The sequence below is a fragment of the Narcine bancroftii genome, chromosome 1 (assembly GCF_036971445.1).
Source record: "Narcine bancroftii isolate sNarBan1 chromosome 1, sNarBan1.hap1, whole genome shotgun sequence".
NCBI lineage: Eukaryota > Metazoa > Chordata > Chondrichthyes > Torpediniformes > Narcinidae > Narcine > Narcine bancroftii.
The window spans coordinates 289,031,643-289,052,394 of NC_091469.1; the positions used below are offsets into that span (position 1 = coordinate 289,031,643).

Here is a 20,752-nt window from a genome sequence, read left to right on the forward strand (position 1 = left end):
AGGGAGTGCGGGAGATTGCAAAGGCAGCACTTATTCTCACTCTTTCTTTCCATTTATCTTTCGAATTCTCTCTTTCTATCTCTATCTCTCCTATCTTGATCCCCTCCCCACTTTCTCTTCCTCTCACTTTCTTTCCCTCCCTCTCTTTCTCCCTTTCCTCCTTCCCTCATTATTCTCCTCTCTCCCCTTTCTCCCCTTCCCTCCTTCTCTCTCCCCACCCCTCCTATCTCCCCCTCCTCTCCCTCTTCTGCCCCTCCCTCTCTCCCCTCCTCTCCCTCTTCCCTTTTTATTCCCCTCCCTCCCCTCCTCTTCCCCTCCCTCCCTTCCCCTCTCTCCTCTCCTCCCTTCTCCCCTCCCCTCCTCTCTCCCCTCCTCTCCCTCTTCCTGCCCCTCCCTCTCTCCCCTCCTCTCCCTCTTCCCTTTTATCCCCTTCCCTCCTTCTCTCCCCTCCATCCCCTCCTCTTCCCTCCCTCCCCTCCCCTCTCTCCTCTCCTCCCTTCTCCCCTCCCCTCCCTCCCTCCCTCCCCTCCCCCTCTCCTCCCTCCCCTCCCCTCTCCTCCCTCCCCTCCCCTCTCTCCTCTCCTCCCTTCTCCCCTCCCCTCCCCTCCTCTTCCCCTCACTCCCCTTCCCTCCCTCCCTCCCCCTCCCTTCCCCTCCCCTCCCCTTCCCTCCCCCTCCCTCCCCCTCCCCCTCCCCTCCCCTCCCCCTCCCCCCTCCCCTCCCCCTCCCCCCTCCCCTCCCCCTCCCCTCCCCCCTCCCCTCCCCCCTCCCCCCTCCCCTCCCCCCTCCCCTCCCGTCCCTTCCCCTCTCTTCCCCTCTCTTCCTTCCCCTCACCTCCCTTCTTTCCGCTCTTTCCTCTCTCTCCTCTCCCTTTCCCCTCTCCTCCCTTCTCCCTCCCCTCTCTCCAACCCCTCCCCTCTCTCCAACCCCTCCCCTCTCTCCTCCCCCTCCCCTCCCCTCCCCTCCCCTCTCTCCAACCCCTCCCTTCTCTCCTCCCCCTCCCTTCCCCCTCCCCTCTCTCCTCTCCTCTCTCCTCCCCTCCCTCTCTCTCTCCCCTCCCCTCTCCCTTTCCCCTCCCCTCTCCCTTCTGTCTCACTCACTCACACACACGGAGTGCCGGACGCCGAGGGAGGGAGAGGCAGGGCTGCCACACTCTCCGATCGCCATGGACTTCACCATACGGTTCCTCGCACTGTCCTTCGCCCTCGGCGCGGCAACCGCTTCCTACCTCGACGAGAGCGTCGTGGCCGACGGATACTGCAGCCGCATCGTCCGCTCCCTGGGCAGCCGGAGAGACGGCAACACGGCGTTCAGCCTCCGGATCGAGGGCACCCCTCAGTTCTACAACCCGGGCAGCACGTACCGGGGTGAGTGGGAGCCGCGTCCCGGTCCCGGACCCGGCCACGAGTGGCCGCTCTCCGGGGACACACTGAATGTGGGTCAATGTGAGTGAGTGAGGGTCTGTGTGAGTGAGTGTGGGTCTGTGAGTGTGGGTCTGTGAGTGTGGGTCTGTGAGTGTGGGTCTGTGAGTGTGGGTCTGTGAGTGTGGGTCTGTGAGTGTGGGTCTGTGAGTGTGGGTCTGTGAGTGTGGGTCTGTGAGTGTGGGTCTGTGAGTGTGGGTCTGTGAGTGTGGGTCTGTGAGTGTGGGTCTGTGAGTGTGGGTCTGTGAGTGTGGGTCTGTGAGTGTGGGTCTGTGAGTGTGGGTCTGTGAGTGTGGGTCTGTGAGTGTGGGTCTGTGAGTGTGGGTCTGTGAGTGTGGGTCTGTGAGTGTGGGTCTGTGAGTGTGGGTCTGTGAGTGTGGGTCTGTGAGTGTGGGTCTGTGAGTGTGGGTCTGTGAGTGTGGGTCTGTGAGTGTGGGTCTGTGTGAGTGAGTGTGGGTCTGTGTGAGTGAGTGTGGGTCTGTGTGAGTGAGTGTGGGTCTGTGTGAGTGAGTGTGGGTCTGTGTGAGTGAGTGTGGGTCTGTGTGAGTGAGTGTGGGTCTGTGTGAGTGTGGGTCCGTGAGTGTGGGTCCGTGAGTGTGGGTCCGTGAGTGTGGGTCCGTGAGTGTGGGTCCGTGAGTGTGGGTCCGTGAGAGTGAGTCTATGTGAGTGGATGAGGGTCTGTGTGAGTGAGTGTGAGTGTGTGAGTGAGTGTGGGTCTATGTGAGTGAGTGTGGGACTGAGTGAGTGTGGATCTGTGTGTGGGTTTGTATGAGTGGGTAAGGGTCTGTGAGTGTAAGTCTGTGAGTGTGGGTTTATGTGAGTGGGTGAGGGTCTGTGTGAGTGAGTGTGGGTCTGTGGGTGTGGGTCTGTGGGTGTGGGTCTGTGGGTGTGGGTCTGTGGGTGTGGGTCTGTGGGTGTGGGTCTGTGGGTGTGGGTCTGTGGGTGTGGGTCTGTGGGTGTGGGTCTGTGGGTGTGGGTCTGTGGGTGTGGGTCTGTGGGTGTGGGTCTGTGGGTGTGGGTCTGTGGGTCAGGGTCCGTGTGAGTGGGTGAGGGTCCGTGTGAGTGGGTGAGGGTCCGTGTGAGTGGGTGAGGGTCCGTGTGTGTGGGTGAGGGTCCGTGTGTGTGGGTGAGGGTCGGTGTGAGTGGGTGAGGGTCGGTGTGAGTGGGTGAGGGTCGGTGTGAGTGGGTGAGGGTCGGTGTGAGTGGGTGAGGGTCGGTGTGAGTGGGTCCGTGAGTGTGGGTCCGTGTGAGTGGGTCCGTGTGAGTGGGTCCGTGTGAGTGGGTCCGTGTGAGTGGGTCGGTGTGAGTGGGTCGGTGTGAGTGGGTCGGTGTGAGTGGGTCCGTGAGTGTGGGTCCGTGAGTGTGGGTCCGTGAGTGTGGGTCCGTGAGTGTGGGTCCGTGAGTGTGGGTCCGTGAGTGTGGGTCCGTGAGTGTGGGTCCGTGAGTGTGGGTCCGTGAGTGTGGGTCCGTGAGTGTGGGTCCGTGAGTGTGGGTCCGTGAGTGTGGGTCCGTGAGTGTGGGTCCGTGAGTGTGGGTCCGTGAGTGTGGGTCCGTGAGTGTGGGTCCGTGAGTGTGGGTCCGTGAGTGTGGGTCCGTGAGTGTGGGTCCGTGAGTGTGGGTCCGTGAGTGTGGGTCCGTGAGTGTGGGTCCGTGAGTGTGGGTCCGTGAGTGTGGGTCCGTGAGTGTGGGTCCGTGAGTGTGGGTCCGTGAGTGTGGGTCCGTGAGTGTGGGTCCGTGAGTGTGGGTCCGTGAGTGTGGGTCCGTGAGTGTGGGTGAGGGTCGGTGTGAGTGGGTGAGGGTCCGTGAGTGTGAGTCTATGTGAGTGGTTGAGGGTCCGTGAGTGTGAGTCTATGTGAGTGGTTGAGGGTCCGTGAGTGTGGTTCTATGTGAGTGGTTGAGGGTCCGTGAGCGTGGGTCTGTGAGTGAGCGTGGGTCTGTGAGTGAGCGTGGGTCTGTGAGTGAGCGTGGGTCTGTGAGTGAGCGTGGGTCTGTGAGTGGGCGTGGGTCTGTGAGTGGGCGTGGGTCTGTGAGTGGGCGTGGGTCTGTGAGTGGGCGTGGGTCTGTGTGAGTGGGCGTGGGTCTGTGTGAGTGGGCGTGGGTCTGTGAGTGGGCGTGGGTCTGTGTGAGTGGGCGTGGGTCTGTGTGAGTGGGCGAGGGTCTGTGTGAGTGGGCGAGGGTCTGTGTGAGTGGGCGAGGGTCTGTGTGAGTGGGCGTGGGTCTGTGTGAGTGGGCGTGGGTCTGTGTGAGTGGGCGTGGGTCTGTGAGTGTGAGTCTGTGTGAGTGAGTGGGTCTGTGAGTGTCGGTCTGTGTGTGTGTCTAGGTGACTGTGTGTTTGTGTGAGTGTGTTTGTGCTTGTGTGTGTGAGTGTGCCTATGTGACTGTATATGCTTGTGAGTGAGTGTGAACATTAACTCTCCCCTTAATATGAGTGGTCTTGGGGCTGTGTTGTCTCCCCAAGGTTTCCTGATCCAGTAGGTTGCTGAAACCTGCTGACCATGCAGAGCTGGTGTCAGGGTTTCTGTGCTGATTTGCCCTCCTCTCCTCCCTCTGGTTTCAGTTACCCTCTCCGCCACTGTGCCCTCCTACTTCCGTGGCTTCACCCTTATCTCTCTGCGGGACGGCGAGGACGGACACAGGGAGGAGGACTACGCAGGCAACTTTCAGGTAGAGCAACAAGGATCCTTTCCTACTTACTACCACTCTCCCCTCTCTCCTGCTTCTCTCCACTCCTACACCCCTTCCTATCCCTCTACCTTTACCCACTCCTCCTCTCTCCACCCCCCCACCCTTCCCCCTCCCCGCCTTCCTCTACCCCCTCCCCGCCCTCCTCCACCCCCCCCTCCCCGCCCTCCCCCACCCCGCCCTCCCCCACCCCGCCCTCCTCCACCCCGCCCTCCCCCACCCCGCCCTCCTCCACCCCCCCTCCCCGCCCTCCTCCACCCCCCCTCCCCGCCCCCCTCCCCGCCCTCCTCCACCCCCCCTCCCCGCCCTCCTGCACCCCCTCCCCGCCCTCCTCTACCAAAGACTCTGCCTCACTTTGACTTTTTGTGCACTATTTTTATTTATTTTTGTAAGGTTGTTTATTTGCATGTTAGCTCTGTGACGCTGCTTGAATACATCGAATTTTGTGACTTGTTCATGACTATAAATTCTGATTCAGATTCCTCCACCCTCTCTCATTCCACCCATACCCCCATCCTCACTCCCTCTCTTCCCTCACTCCTACATTTCCCCATCCCCATCCTTTCTCTCCTACCTCATTCCCCACCCTGACTCCCCACTGACCACCCTGTCCTCCTTTATCCGCTTATACTCTTCACACCCCTCTGCCTCATATTCTTGCCCTCCTCCTCTTTACTCACTTTCCTTATCCTCTTTTCCTATCCCTGCCCACATTCCTCTCTCCCATCTTGCTCTCCTCTCTTGCATCTGCACATGACAATATTAAGAATGAAGCTTTCGGTCACTTTTCAGAACAAGTAGATAATTTGTTCGTGAGCTAAAGCTGTAATTATTTCCTGATTATGGCTCAGAGCTTTATCTGGAGAGAGAGAGAGAGAGAGAGAGAGAGAGAGAGAGAGAGAGAGAGAGAGAGAGAGAGAGAGAGAGAGTGCACGTAAAATAAATGAGTGAAGATAACTGGATATGTGTCTCTTGCAGTGGTGAGGTAGTGGTGTGTATTAGCTAGTGTGTGTGTGTGTGACTGACTGATAAGGTAACTAAGAGCGTCTCTTCATAATCTGCACAGAAAAATTCTTGCAATGAAAATCATTTCAAAATGAAATTTCTAAACTAAAGCCAACCTGTAATCTATGTGCACAATTAACCTATAGATTCAGCTCTTGAAGCAGCTCCTAGATAGCGAATTTCTGCACGACAGAATTTATATTGAGAGAGATTAAATAGTTTCAGATTGAGCAAATACAAAGCAATAATTCGACACTGTCTTGATTTAGATCACTTTTCTTCACTCCACACTTCCCATACATTGTTCATCTCACACCACTGGCAGTCTGTCCTTACTGTGTACACACTCAACTCAATCAATCTTGTTCATTTCAAATCATCTGCTAATTCTTTTTCAAGAGAATGCATTTCCAATTTCATTGTTATTTATTCTGTTTAATTCAAGGGATTGGATAATTCAAAAGCAGTTTTAGTACTATAATGACTGAATTATGAGGACTTTAAATGGGGTCAATACTTGTCAGCGTTCGAAACTCTATCTTTTCTAAGTCCCTTTCTGTGCAGCATGCATACCTTGGTAATTTATCTCCAATCAGGATAAAGATTAAACCTCCCGAAGGGTCTGAAAGTTTTGAGTGATTACAACCCAGCTCAGTGTTCATTAGTGATAATCGAAACAGTAAAGTACCAATCAGCAATTTGTATGTACAGATATTGTTTATTGTGTAATAAAACAGAGATGTAATATTACGCAAAATTGCCTTTAGTCTGCCTAAAGGCAGGCGAAGTTTCACCATTAGAATTAATGTTGGGTTTGGAGTGTGGTCAGTGTATTGAGCCCTGGTCTGGATGGGGAACCCCAGCAAAGTTTGTTTTTTTAATTATTTCATGGAACAGAAGAAAAAGCCAGTGTTTATATCCCATCCCTGCTAGCCTCCAGAAAGGAGAAGGGCTTAAGCCCAAAACGTTAGTTCTGTACTTCTATCTTTGCTATATAAAGGCCACCGTTTGACCTGCTGAGTTTCTCTACATGCACAGTGTCTGCAGACTTTTACTCCAGCCTCTGAATAGATTGCTACGTGATTAAAAACACTGAAATGCTGGAGGAACTGACGATTCGGGCGTGAGCCCTTCCTCAGGGTGTGAAACCAAATGAGTTCCTCCAGTGTTTTTACTACAATTACAGCATCTGCAGATTTTGGTCTTTTACCCCCAGGTTGGTTTGCAAAGCCACTTCAGAGTCCAGTTTTGACTGGAGCTGATCTCAGGGAACGTGTACATTGCACTGGGTAAGGGCTGATTTGCTCCTTTCTGAACCAATTCAAGATTCTTTTTTATGGTCTTGTAATAAGACAGGTGTAATATTGCATGAAATTTCCTTTAGTAAAGGCAGATAAAGATTCGCCATCAGCAGAAATTGCCAAGCACTCCTTACAGTCAGAGAAAGAGAGTCCTTTCAGAGACACTGTGACTCCCAGTGCCCGCAGCTGCACAGATTTCTGTCCAAACCATCCAGAGCCACATCTCCAATATGATAAGGGTCCTTGGCACTCTCTTGTATCCCAGTTTCAATACCCAATATCCCTTCAGCCAGTCTCCAGTAGCCCGTCTTCAGCAGCATCTTGAGTCACCAACAAGCCTACCACCTGCCTGTTCGTCGGCCGCTGAATCCCTCGCTGGTCCACCACCATGGTCACTGTCCCTTAGGGCCATCTCCGCTGCTTCTCCTTCTCAAACTTGGTCTCCATCTTTTTTGGTGCCCTGTGCCAGTCTGCTGCATCCCCGGGTCTGCAACCCCCTGTCGTCGCTGCAGAATACAGGCACTGCCATCTTGGGCCCTAACCCCGCAGTCACAGGATTTTAAAATAAGCTACCATCAGCTCCTTTAACAGGCCATTTAAAGCCTGTACAGAACCATCAGTCGTTGGACTGGGTGGAAGAACCCTGCAGAGGAGCGCTGTGTCTGTGATTTGATGGACATTATCCCTGATTCCTTATCTTATTCTAGATTTATTTAATGCACTCAGCTACCATAATGGGAGTTTGAACTTCTCATTAGTTCAACCTCTGGATTATTCTCAACTAATTTAATCACTGGGTGTCCAAAATGCTACCAGTCTTGTCTTAATGCATTAAAGGATTTATCTCAGTATAGGATTACAGGTCAAAAATTGAACTGTTGGAAGAACTCAGCTGGTTAAGCAACATCCATGGGTTGAAATAATGTTATTAATAATAACGTGCTGGAGAATTACTCAGGCGCCGACCTGACAAAGGGCACAGGCCTGAAACATCATTTACCCTGTGGATACTGCATGTCCTGCTGAGTTTCTCCAGCACACTTGTGTATTGCAGTCAATGGTTCAGGTCAGGACCCTTTATTGAGACCCAGATAGAGGATCCTGACCTGAAATGTTGCCTGACCATTTCTCCACACGGATACTGCCCGACCTGCTCAGTCAGATCATTATTTGCTCAAGATTTTGGCATCTATGGTTTCAGTCCTTCTCTGTGGGGTTAGAAGTATTTTTTTTTAAAACCAAAAATAGACTTTATTCACAATAAATTATTTACAAAAGAAGAATTGTTCAAAGTCTCTTCCCATCCTTAGATTCGTATCCATCACTGTAAGTTGTTGCATTCATTTCTATTTATCCCGTTACCTCCACTGTGGCAGCTTGTCGTTACTTCCTCCCATTCCCCCCCTGTTGTTTGAGGAGGTTCCCCTCAGTCTCAATGCCCAGTAACAGAAGGACTCTAGACCATGGACCTTCCCCACAGTGCCCTCGCATTGGCTGCACCAAGTCTCAGTGCATCCTTCAGCACATACTCCTGTAGCCAGGAGCGCCATTCCCGCACCAACATCTCCGTGTGATGAAATACCAACAGGTTTCAGGCAGACCAAAGTGCGTCTTTCACCAAGTTCGTGGTCTTCTAGCAGTTCTGGACCTCTGGCTCTGTGTGTCCCCAGGAATGGTCTGTAGACCAGAGAGCCCTCTGTCACACTGCTGTTGGGGACAAACCCTGACAAGGACCCTTGCATCCTTCCCCACATACTTTTAGCGAACCTGGATTCTGCAGAGAGCTGGACGACGGTCTCCACTCCACCACAGACCTCTCAGGGACAACACGCATGGTGGGTGACTAAGGTAATTGATTTGAGAGAAAGAGGGCAGAATTGAATATTCTAAGTGGCTGGTCAAAGGGAGGAAGTGAGAAAACATTTCTACATGCAAAGGTGGGAAGGACTTTAAATCCATCCGCCCAAATTCTGTATATCATTAATATAAAAACACAAGAAACAGGAGCAGGAGTCGGCCGTCCGGCTCATCGAGCCTGCTCCGCCATTCAATGAGATCACTCCGACCTGATGATGGGTTCATCTCCACCCACCTGCCTTTTCCCTCAAATCCCCTACTATATAAAAATCTATCCAACCTTGTTCTTAAATATATTTACTGAGGTCACCTCCACTGGACAGCAAATTCCACAGACTTCCCACTCTCTGGGAAAATCAGTTCCTCCTCATCGCTGTCCGAAATCTATACCCTGAATATTGAGGCAAAATGAACATTCAAAAATTGGGCTTTATTGGAGAGCAGACGTCCAAGGACTGGGACATTAGTGGCTTGGTCGAGTTAAAATTCAGATGAGGGATGATTGAACCAATTAGTGGAACAACTGAATAATTTATTCCTCTTTCCATCTCCTTTTCAGCAAAAGGACACGTGGGGGTTTACACCTGCAGAGGGATTTGTAGAGATGGATAAAGAACTTAAGATATACCTTTAATTGTTGTATGCTTTAAATTTAGACATACAACACAGTAACAGGCCCTTTTGACCCATGAGTCCGTGCCACCCAATTTACACCCCATTAACCTCCACCCTTGGTACGTTTTGAGCAGTGGGAGGAAACCGGAGCCCCTGGGGAAAACCCATGCAGACACAAAAAGGATGTACAAACTCTTTACAGTCAGCTCCGGATTCGAACCTGATTGCTGGCGCTGTAAAGGCATTGCACTAACCACTACGCCAGCCGTGCCGCTCATGGGGCTCATTCAGCCCTTGAGAGACATTCAGGTTAGCTTGTGATTATTAAAGCTTTCTCTATCTCTCTCTCCTTTCACTATCTTAAGAGAAACTTGCCTGACTTTGTTTAAGTGGACAGAGTTTCTTGTTTGATGTCCTCAGACAGCAGTTTATTTATCATCTCTAACTATTCTGGGAGGTGGGCAGTGCCTGTAATGCCCACTGTATATTGCCCATCTCAGGTTGATCTCAGCATAGTGGGTGAGGTACTGCCTCGAAAGGTTATTGTATGGAAGGTAATCCCACACCATTAATAGGTCAGAGGGTCTTGCATTTGAGCTGAGCTCTCGAGAAGGAAGGGCCACATTAGCTTCAAGGGCCAATAGTGAATTCAATATGAGTTTATTCAGATCAGAAACTATTTAGATTTCAGGTTTATTGTCAGAGAACATACATGACATATCCTACCACCCTGAGATACCTTTTCTGCGGGCGCAGAAGAATCACCACTAATTGGTAGTGCGAAGAAAAACAAGTAAACAAAGAACTGTAAACAGTTAACGAGTGTAACCAAACTGTTCAATACAGAGAGAATGAAAAGAAAATCAGTAAAGTGCACAAGTAAGAGTCTTTAAATCAGTCCCTGAGTGAGTTGGTTCGTTGAGGAGTCTGATGGTGGAGGGGGAGCAGCTGTTCCTGAACCTGGTAGTGCGTTATTGTCTTGTAACAAAACAGAAATGTAATATTATATGAAATTGCCTTTAGTCGGCCATAAGGCAGACAAAGATTTGCCATTAGCATTGGCTGGTGTCGCTTACAGTCAGAAAAAGAGAGTCCCCCCCAGAGTCACTGAGTGTCCGTGGATTCGCAAGATTCAAGTTCAGTTCAAACTATCAGCAACTCAAACTCCAGATCGTCGGCATCTTCTTGAATCCCGGTTCCGATATCTGGTTCTCATGAGCTCGTCTCCTGCAGCTTGGAGCCCGTGTGCGAGTCCTTGAGCTCGTCTCCTGCAGCCCGGAGCCCGTGTGCGAGGCTTTGACCTCGTCTCCTGCAGCCCTGACCCCGTGTGCGAATCCTTGAGCTCGTCTCCCACTGCTTGTGTGGATTCCTCACCCACAAGTTGGCAACAGCTGGCAGCCTGTGAGAGTCCTTCAGCCACAGAGCCCCTCACTAGTTGGGCATGATCCTATACACCAGTATGATGCATAAACGCACCAAACTTCTTACTTGCTGCACCCACACCGATATCTAAGATACATCAACTATAATAGTAATATCAACTGCAAGACTAAATAGAGATAATAAATATCAACAGATAATTAAATAATATACCCTCAGATGCAGTTAGTGCCAGGAAAGCAGAGAAAGAAACATTTCAGTAGTGCAGACAGATCTTTCAAGGTTCCAGAGTAATTTATGGTTAGGTTCAGGGTAGAATGTGGAGGTTCACTAGCTGTTGGAAAAACACTGTTCTTGAACTGGGAAGTGCTGATCATCAGGCTTCTGTATCTTCTGCCTGAAGGGAGCAGTTGTGACCAGGGTGATGGGGGTCCTTGATGACGTTGGCTGCCGCCTTGCGGCAGTGCCTCATGTAGATGCTTTCAGTGGCAAGCAGGTTGGTGCCCGTGATGGACTTGGCTTGGTTTTCCACTTTCATTACTTCTGATAATACTCAGAGAGTATTATCCTGATGAAGGGCTCAGGCCCGAAATGTCAGCTGCCTTTTACTCCCTATGGATGCTGCGTGGCGTGTGGAGTTTCTCCAGCACCTCTACATGCTGCTGTCACTCCTATTCCCAACACTTTACTCTCTTCACAGACCCATCAACTCCTTCCTCATCCTTTGCCCACACTAAGGGGTACTTCACAGCAGCCAGTTCTCCTAACAGCTTTCCTTTGGGATGTGAGAGGAGCGCTGTAACCTTGCCGGCGCAGGGAGAACCCAAGTTGGAGTGGAAACCGTGTCTGGGGACTGAGGCATCAGAACTAAGTGCTGTGTGCCCATGGCTATCCAAAGGAATTGTGGGAGCTGGTCATGATGCTGCTGCCTGTTATCCCTGGTCTTGGAAGATAGAAGGTGCAAACGCGGAAAGCCCAAGATTTGCAGGAGACTGTATACAAGTTGCAAGTCTATGTGATAACAGATAACACGGGATGAATTATGCTCTTCAATCTCTTTTAAAGATATAATTACATCTCTGATAATTTGTTAGAACAGAGCAGCACAGGAGGAAGCCCTTAAGCCCAGGATATCTGTGCCGAACATGATGCCCAATTTAATCCTTGCTGTGTATGCCCGACACATAATCCTCTGTTCCCTACATATCCGTGCATCTTTGTAGAACCTTCTCACGTATTGTATGTTTCCACTTTGTGGTTAGCATAACACCATTACAGTGCCAGTGACCCATGTCTGTATCTGGCGCTGTCTGCAAGGTGTTTGTACGTTCTCCCCATGACTGCGTGGACTACAGATCAGATGCTATTTATTGTCATGTAATGAAACTGTAATGTCATATCACACGGAATTGCCTCCGGGTGCTTCAGTTTCCTCCTATGTTCCAAAGACATATGGCGTTAGTAATTGGTCACAGGGGTGCATTTGGGCGGTATGGACTCATGGGCCGGAAGGGGCTTTTCCCCATATCTCTTAATTCCCCACGTATATAGAAATCTATCCAACCTTGTCTTAAATATATTTACTGACGTCGCTTGGGCAACAGATTCCATAGATCTACCACCCTTGGGCAAAAGCAGTTCCTCCTCATCTCCGTCCTAAATCTACTACCACGGATCTTGAGGCTGCGACCCTTTCCAGCCCACGAGTCCGTGCCATCATGCTGATTCTTTAAATGAAATTAAAAAATATAATTAAACTTCTCCTCACCTAACTGTTCACCTGCTCCAGTGTGAGATCCTGCTGTCTTGGGACAGCACGCAGTTTGTGACGTTCGTGCATGGTTGAAGGTCTGGAGATATGCGAGCAGCTGCAGAGTTTTAAAAGAGCAGATCAAGCAGCATTAGTGGAAGAAAAAGAATGGTCAGCGTTTTTGGCTATAATCCTTTGTCAAGGATCTTGATGCAGGATTTCTCCTGCAGATGCTGCTTGACTTAGCAGATGGAATTTTTAACTTTGATTTTCCTTTGACTGAGGGCGTGTGCCATGATGTCACTTCAGCGGCTGTATACTTTCTTCTACAAACTTTTATCACTCACAAAACTTTGTCTTTCCTCCTCCCCTTGGAATATCTAGATAATTGACCACGAGGACACACAGTTTATGACCAACTGCCCATACGCAGTCACAGAGAGCACGCCCCGGAGGAGGACGCGGATTCAAGTGTTTTGGACAGCACCGGCTGCTGGTACAGGCTGTGTTGTGTTGAAGTAAGTGATGTTGATGATAAGGGTTTATAAGACAGTGGAGCAGAAATAGGCTATTCAGCCCATTGAGTCTTCCCTGCCATTTAACCATCTTCCCACTCAGTCCCGCTGTCACCCGGCTTTAAACTTAAATTTAGACCCACGAGCCCTTGGCGCCCAATTACAGGCGATTAATCTAAAATCTCAGTACATTTTGAATGGTGAGAGGAAACCAGAGTCCCTGAGGGGACAACATACAAACTCCTAACAGACAGTGCGATATTTGAATCCCGGTACTGCTGGTTCTGTAATGGTGTTGCACTAACCACTATGCCAACCATGCCGCCCCTTCTCCCCATAACCTTTGATGCCCAGGCTAATCAAGAACCTATCAATCACTGCCTTAAATACACCCATTGACCTGGCCTCCACAACTGCCTGTGGCCACAAATTCAACAGATTCACCACCTTCTTCCCACTCACATCCCACTTTACGTAATCCCTCTGCCATCAGTGCTCTGTGATTAGTAAGGGATTGCTTAAGGTGGGATGTGAGTGGGAAGGGAAGGTTGAGAATCATTGCTCTAGACCCAATTGCTACTAAAATATTTTGCTTGAGAAAAATTGTCATTGGCCCATTCCTTTGAAGTTCTGAAACCATGCACATAATGAGTCAATTAGGTATGATTAAAACAGTGGCTTTCAAATCTTTTTCTTTCCACCCAAATACCACCTTAAGCAATCCCTTACTAATCACAGAGCACCGATGGCAGAGGGAATACTTAAATTGGGATGTGAGTGGAAAGAAAAAGGTTGAGAACCATTGTTCCGGCCAAAGTTGTTCCCTCTTGTCCTAGACTCTCTCACCATGGGACACAACCTTTCTACATCGACTCTGTCTATATTTGTCATATTGTCATATGATGAGTACATTTACACCAAAATTCTTGCTACAACTAAGACATACCAAATAAAGTACCACAATATGGCAAGAGAGAAAAAGAGATCATGAATATGAAAGGAAAAATAAGTAAATTAATGAACATTTCTGACATGCAGATAGATCTTTTGTGGTCCCAGAGCAGTTGATGGTGAGGGTTAGAGTAGAAAAGGAAGGTTCAAGAGCCTGATAACTGTTGGGAAATAAACTATTCTTGAACCTAGAGGTGCTGCTCTTGAGGCTTTTGTATCTTCTGCCCATTGGTGGCAGTGAGGAGAAGTTGTGACCAAGGCAGTGGGTGTCCTTTATGATGTTGGCTACTTTTATTTTAGGCACACGGCATGGTAACAGGCCCTTTCGGCCCACGAGCCTGTGCTGCCCAGTTAACCTACAACCTGAGTAGGTTTTTAATTTTGAAAGGAAGGAAGAATCTGGAGAAAACCCATGCAGACACGGGGAGGACGTACAAACTCCTTTCAGACAGCATTGGATTCAAACCCTGGTCACTGCCGCTGGAACAACATTGGGCTAACTTGTGCCGTACTGAAGCAGCTTCCCATATAAATGTATTCGGTTCACCTGTAATGTCTGTTAGAGTGTCTGGTGACATGCCAAATCTCCCTAGGCTCTTTAGAAAGTCGAGCCCTCCTCCACGTTTGCCACAACTCCAGGAGAAGCCCTCAGTATGTAGACTTCCAGAGACTTGCTAACCCTCTCCACCTTCTTCCCATCAATGAGGACGGGTGTGTGGTTCCTCGACCTCCCCTTCCTGAAGTCATGACACTGTTGCTCAAGAAATATCATATATTTCTCTGGGGCCAGGTTTCAGCTACAGCTACAGTCCTGATAATGGCGCGCTGGCGAGCCTGTGCTGCCCAGTTAACCTACAACCTGAGTAGGTTTTTAATTTTGAAAGGAAGGAAGAATCTGGAAATGCATCCCTCCTCCACAGATTGAGCTGTCTGGAGCCTTTGCCAGTACAATCAGAGAAAGTCACGTGTCTGTGACTTAAATCCCAAGTAAAAATTCATCCTGCGTGCTTGTATGTCACCTGTGAGACTGCGTTCACAACTCTGCAGTCTCGGACAGAGCAGTCACAACTTCTGATGCATCCAGACAGGCTCTTTCAATGGTGCACCAGTAAAAATTGGGAAGAGACTGCTGGGTAAAATGGGGTTAATCGGGCAATTTGCCCAGTGAGCACCTCAGTTATATCGTAGTTAGAAAGGGTCCGACCTGGACAACCCCTTTGGAATCCAACTGGGTCCCTGACCTACCTCAGAGGTAGTCAATCAACCCAGTTAAACCTACCTAGGACTCGTCCATAGGTGATTTGAAAACGAAAATGGCTAACCCACTTATTCCAGTCATGTCAGCGCTTGCATGAGTGCGTCACCAGGCATCCGGCAGTACTTCTGGTGAGTGCGTGGCACATCATTGTGGGGTCGGGATACCCCTTCAATTGCCAGGTTGGCGATTTAATGGGTCGAATTCCTTGCAATTTGAAAAGGTGCTTCCAGCACCTTTGCCCCAGTAATTACACCCAAGTCCCAGGAGGGTTACCCAGGTGCTGAAGTTTAAAAGAGGCTAATGGAAACAAGTTTGAAGGATTATTCCCCATCTTTCACTCATGCACTAAATTGTCCATTTTACTTGATGTATCGATGGGCGTTATGTATTAGATGAATTCTCAGTCATTCATTTTTAACTGCTCTATTATTTGGTTGGATTGAACAAACCAAAACAAGATCAACTGACTGCAGTACACAGGGAGAGTGTGAATTTGAAATTAATGGACCAACAAGAGTGTGTCTTTGCACAAGCTGCAATGGAAAACCACAGAGGTTCACAGTCATTGAATTAATTTTTTAGTGTCTGAATCACAGGAATTTAAAACAATATAAATTATGCAGTTGTCGGATTTAAATTCAGTTAATAATCTGTAATTTGTATCTCATCCCACTGATAATTATTACAAAATCTACAGGTCTGCTATTTAAAAATTAATGACTTATTCTGCCCATCAGATCTGGCTCCAGATTAGCCATTCCCAAAATTTTTTCCCAGTTATACCCCCCTCCCCCACCCCACCCCCCCAAGACTCTACTCAAAGAATATGAACCCCCTTCCCTGAGAGCCAGTCAAGTTTTGGTTTCTTGACTACATTAAAAAAAGTTACATAAGCAGGGCTGGTGCTCCCACGAGGCGAACTAGGCAGCCGCTTAGGGCGCAGACCTCAGAAGGGGAGCAGTTGGGATGGCCAGATGCCCTTTGTGTCGGGGCCAAAGGTGAAAAGTGTACTTTCTTTATTAGTCGGCATCCCGAGGTCCGTTAGCTGGCGGGGCGCAGCCATCTTTATTCTTTTGTGCACGCGCAATGGAATTGAGCACCGTGGCCGACAGGCGCATGAACCGTGGGCCCGCAGATGGGGGAACGTTTTGCGCAGCTATGTGCAGAAGTGTAGTTCTGGCGTGATCAGCAGTGGCTGCAGCGTTTCAGTCAACTGTGGCAGGCTTTGAACAAAGGTAGGCCAGAACAGAGGGTGGGGATGGGTGCCAGGTGAGCCAGTTTGCATGTCTACAATTTTGAGGGGGCCTACTTTCCCTGGTAGAGGGAAAGGGAGTAACCTTGGTCTTGGTAAAGAATATTGATAGTCAAGGGGAGATACTTTGGTACAAAATGTTAATATTTTAAAGAGGATTCATAAAAGATTAATACAGATAAAATATGGATAAATGCATTGCGTGGGAACGAATGATCAAGTCTGCCTTTCTATTGAGCAGGAGCTCGATACAGCCTGTCTTCCCCCATCAATTTCTTCGTGCTCATATATTTGTTGTGTTGTGTAATTGGTTTATAAATAGGTGTCTGTGTTGAGCCTGTGCAGCCCCCACACACACTCACCACACAACACATCTCTTTATTAAACTTCAGAAAACTTGGCTTTGACACCAGATAAATGCTATTACTTTGAGTAGTCAGGCCTCGTGAGTGGTGTAAATGCTTGTTGATAAAAGATACATTATTATCTTTTAAATGAATTGTTTCATTATTAGCTTTGTTGTTTAGTGCTGTCTTTTGTGTTTTATGCACTCTTGTTTTCATCTTTAACTGTTAATGCAAAAATATTTTTACACTAATACATTTTATTATTTAAATGTAAAAGAGCTGCAATTTTGCCTTATTCTTTCTTGCAATTTAAAGTTTCAAGTTTTTTTTTTAACAAAACATCTGTTTTTGAAAATCAAAATTGCCAATTTTTTTGGGGGGTGGTGCAAGTGGTTGGCCTTGGCTAGGGCACAAAATAGTCTGGCATCGTCCCTGTGCGCGAGATGAAAAGAAAACAAGACTGGTACTGAAGTGTGGCCCCCAGGATCCCCTTTGAGAATGGCATACTCGAGGCACAACTCACGGTGGGACTGAATTTGGACAAGTCACTTCAGTGTAGTTGAGCTTGTGAAGTCCTCCTTTTGGATGTCTGGGGATTGTTTGTCTGAACTTTCCCAGACATTAGTTGAGCAACAGCCAGATAATGAGCACAAGCTCTGTAGAAGCACAGAACCATACAGCACAGAAACAGCCCCTTCTAGTCTGTGCTGATCCATTTGTCTGCCTAGTCCCACTGACTTGCACCCAGTCCATTGCCCTCCATCCCTTTCCCATCCACGACCTGTCCAAATTCTTCTTAAAAGCTACAGAAACAGACCCTTCTAGTCTGTGCTGATCTATTTGTCTGCCTAGTCCCACTGACCTGCACCCAGTCCATTGGCCTCCATCCCTCTCCCATCCATGAACCTGTCCAAATTCTTCTTAAAAGCTAAATCTGAGCCCGCATTCACCGCTTCAGCCCATTCCACACCCCTACCACTTTCTGTGTGAAGAGGTTCTCCCTCATGTTCCCCTAAACTTTTCCCCTTTCACCCTTAACCTCTGGTTTGTATCTCACCTACCCTAGTGGAAAAAGCCTATCTACATTGACTCTGTCTACCCCCCTCATAATTTTAAACACCTCGATCAAATCTCCCCTCATTCTTCTACACTCCAGGGAATAAAGTCCTCACCTGTTTAACCTTGCCCTGTCACTCAGTTCCTGTTCTCGCTGCTACCATCAGGAAAGAGGTCTAGATGCCTCAAGACACGCACCACCAGATTCAAAAACAGCTGCTGCCCCTCCAACCATTAGACTCAATCAGAGACTCATTTAAGGACTCCTGTTTTTGCACTTTATTGAATTAATCTCTCTGTATTCCATAGTCAGTTGTTTACATTTCTTTATTTGTTTACATGTATGTATCTTCTTTTGGACAGTTCGTTGCACTGCCGATAAGTGGTCATTCTGACTGGCCAGCAGGGAAAAGAATTTCAGGGTTATATGAGATGTCATGTCTCTAGCAATAAATCTGAATTTTGAACATAATCCAAGCACTGCAATCAAACCTTAATTACCATGTCCTGGACTCCTCCATGACGTTGGAGACCCAAGAGGGCAGGCTGCAGGTGCTGGAGTCCCAGAGCAGCAGGCTCACACCAAAAACGTCGACTGCCCATTTCCCTTAACGGATGCCGGCGGACTCACTGAGTTCCTCCAGGGGTTTGGTTCTATCCTTCATATGGCTGAATCCATCCACTGATGGATCTGCCCACTCTGCTCTGCAGTTGGGAAGGAGCATCTTTCAGCCCCATGAAGTGTGATGGTATTATTTCAGAATCAGGATTTACTGTGTTGAATATGCCATGACATTTGTTGCTTTGCAGCAGCGTCACAGAATAAATGTGGCTGTAAATTACATAATAAAAAGTAGGGCAAAAAGGAGAGAGAGTGAGGCCATGTCTGTGGTTCACTGTCCGTTCAGGAATCTGATGGCGGAGGGAAGAAGCTGATTTTGTACCATTGGGTATTCATCTTCAGGCTCCTGCACCTACTTCCCGATGGTAGCAGTGAGAAGAGGGCTGGGCGGTGAGGGTCCTTGAGAATAGGGGCTGCTTTATTGAGACACCGCCTCTTGTAGATGTCCTTGATGGAGTTGCTAGCTGACTTCACAACTCTCTGCGGCCTCTTCCTGTCCTGCGCATTGGCCCTATCATGCCAGACAATGATGCAACCAGTCAGAATGCTCACCTGTAGAAACTTTTGAACGTCTTTGGCGACATTCAAATGCGGGCAAGGAAAGCTCCTCATGACTGTCACACTCCCAACCTCTCCTCAGCTGACGAAACAGTGCTCCTCCTCGTTGAAGAACACGATGCAGCAAGGGCGCGCAACATACTCTGGGTAGTGGCTTCATGATCCATCAAGCGTGAGATGGTGGGACCACTACTGACTGGCTGAATTGGTGTCCCCATACCAGGCCATGTTGCAGCCGGTCAGCACACTTCCCACCGCACATCTGTAGAATATTTATTTTTTGTTATACCTTTGTGTTATCTGTGCTGTGTATTTACTTGTGAACTTGTGGTCTGGAGAAGTGCTGTTTCATCAGGTTGGATAGGTACCAGCAGATGATAAATAACTCAAAGAGCCTGATCGCTGAGGATAAAAGCTGGTCTTGAACCTGGACTTGTCCTTGAACCAATGACAACTCTAGATAGATAGATTTTTACATAAAAATGGAATTAAGGGATATGGGGAAAAGGCAGGTAGGTGGAGTTGAGTCAATGATCAGATCAGCCATGATCTTATTAAATGGTGGAGCAGGCCGGAAGGCCAACTCATGCTTCTGTTTCTTGTGCTCTAAACAATGCTGGGAACTTGCTGTTTTCCCATTTACTGACTGTACAAACAACGTCCATCCACGTACTCAGCGGCTGTGAAATACTTGGGGAAGAATGTGAAAAAATACTTCAGTGTAAATTCAGATTTGTTCTTTCTTGCTCCCGTATTTCACACCCAAGAGGAATCTATTATGAAGTTAAGAATCACCCAGGCAGAGCAATGTTTCTGCCAATGTTACCTCATTTTTGCTGTGAGTTCCTTACAGCTCCCCTGGCAGAGAAACTCATCAACATTTTATTTTGCAGGGCGAGCATTGTGCAGAAGCGAATAATCTGGTTCCAAGATGATGGGGCACTCACTAAGAGACTTTGTGAGAAAGGTAAGTGCAATTATCTGTTGCTGCTCATGGTCCTCTGGAAAGTTTGCTTGTATATGAGTGTTGATCAAATTGAGTACGACTTGTGTTTAAAAACTCAATGCTGGATAGACTCAGCAGGTCAAACAGTGCACTTTACAGAGCAAAGAACCAAACTTTTAGGCTTGAGCCCTTCATCAAGAGCAAAATGTAGGCAGGTGCCTGAACATGGTTTCCCACTTACCTTTTTGTTCAGATGCCCGCTGACATTTTTCCATACCTAATGAAGGGCTCATTTATCTTTGCTACACAACGAACACTTGTTGACCAGCTGAGTTTCTTCAGCATTGAGTTTTTACTTTATTAAATTTAAATTTAGACATTCTGCACGGTAACAGGCCATTTCGGCCCTCGAGTCTGTGCCGCCCAATTTACACCCCGGGTACGATTCGAATGGGTTGGCAGAAACGGGAGCCCCTAGGGGAAACCCATGCAGACACTGGGAGAACGTACAAACTTTACAGACAGCGCAGGACTTGAACCCCGGGTCTCAAACCCCGGTCCCGATTTCTGGTGCTGTAAAAGCTACGCCAACCATGCTGCCAAACCATGGTGCCCTGCTAACTTTTGTGTTTTATACTCTGAGTGTAGTATTTTCTCCTAATCTCAAACCTAAGTGGCTTCCTCTTTCTCCTTGGACTGTGACTCCTTGTTCTGGACTTCCTCAACATCTGTCCATCTAACCTGTCTAGTCCCTCAGAATTTTATGTGTCTCAATGATGTAAATTGTATGAAATTACTACAATATGCCAAGACAGAAAAAGAGATAACAAGTATAAAAGGAAATGTAGAGCCAACAATGAGCAGCATTTACTGGTATCAGTGGATTCGATTGGCAGCTTGTAGAACTGTGGGGCAGAGATCCATTCTGAGGGAATGGAACACAATACTGTTGTGAAGCACAGATTGTTTTGAAAACAGAAACATTTCAAGTTCAAGTTTATTAACATCTGTACATATAGTACCAGTCGAAACAGCATTTCTTTCAAAAACGGTGTGCACACACACACACACACACACACACACACACACACACACACACACACACACACACTATATATACACATAGCACACAATAATCAGAATTTGTCATGAACATCATGAGATATGTTGCAAATAATGCTACAAATCACATTTTAAAAATTAGTGCAAAAGAAGAGGTGAGGTCTGTGGTTCATT

The 20,752-nt window shown here is 48.3% G+C and overlaps 1 protein-coding gene across 1 annotated transcript in view; it reads left to right on the forward strand.

Moving 5' to 3' along the window:
* The first annotated feature begins 1,040 nt into the window (after positions 1 to 1,040).
* The window catches only part of LOC138745759 (spondin-1-like), a 197,654-nt gene continuing 177,942 nt past the window's right edge, over positions 1,041 to 20,752 (forward strand). Inside the window, exons 1-4 of the mRNA XM_069903048.1 lie at positions 1,041 to 1,367; positions 3,979 to 4,085; positions 12,396 to 12,529; positions 19,464 to 19,537. Of these exons, the coding sequence (XP_069759149.1) occupies positions 1,166 to 1,367; positions 3,979 to 4,085; positions 12,396 to 12,529; positions 19,464 to 19,537 (517 nt within the window). The 5' untranslated portion in view covers positions 1,041 to 1,165. The remainder of the gene's footprint in view (positions 1,368 to 3,978; positions 4,086 to 12,395; positions 12,530 to 19,463; positions 19,538 to 20,752) is intronic.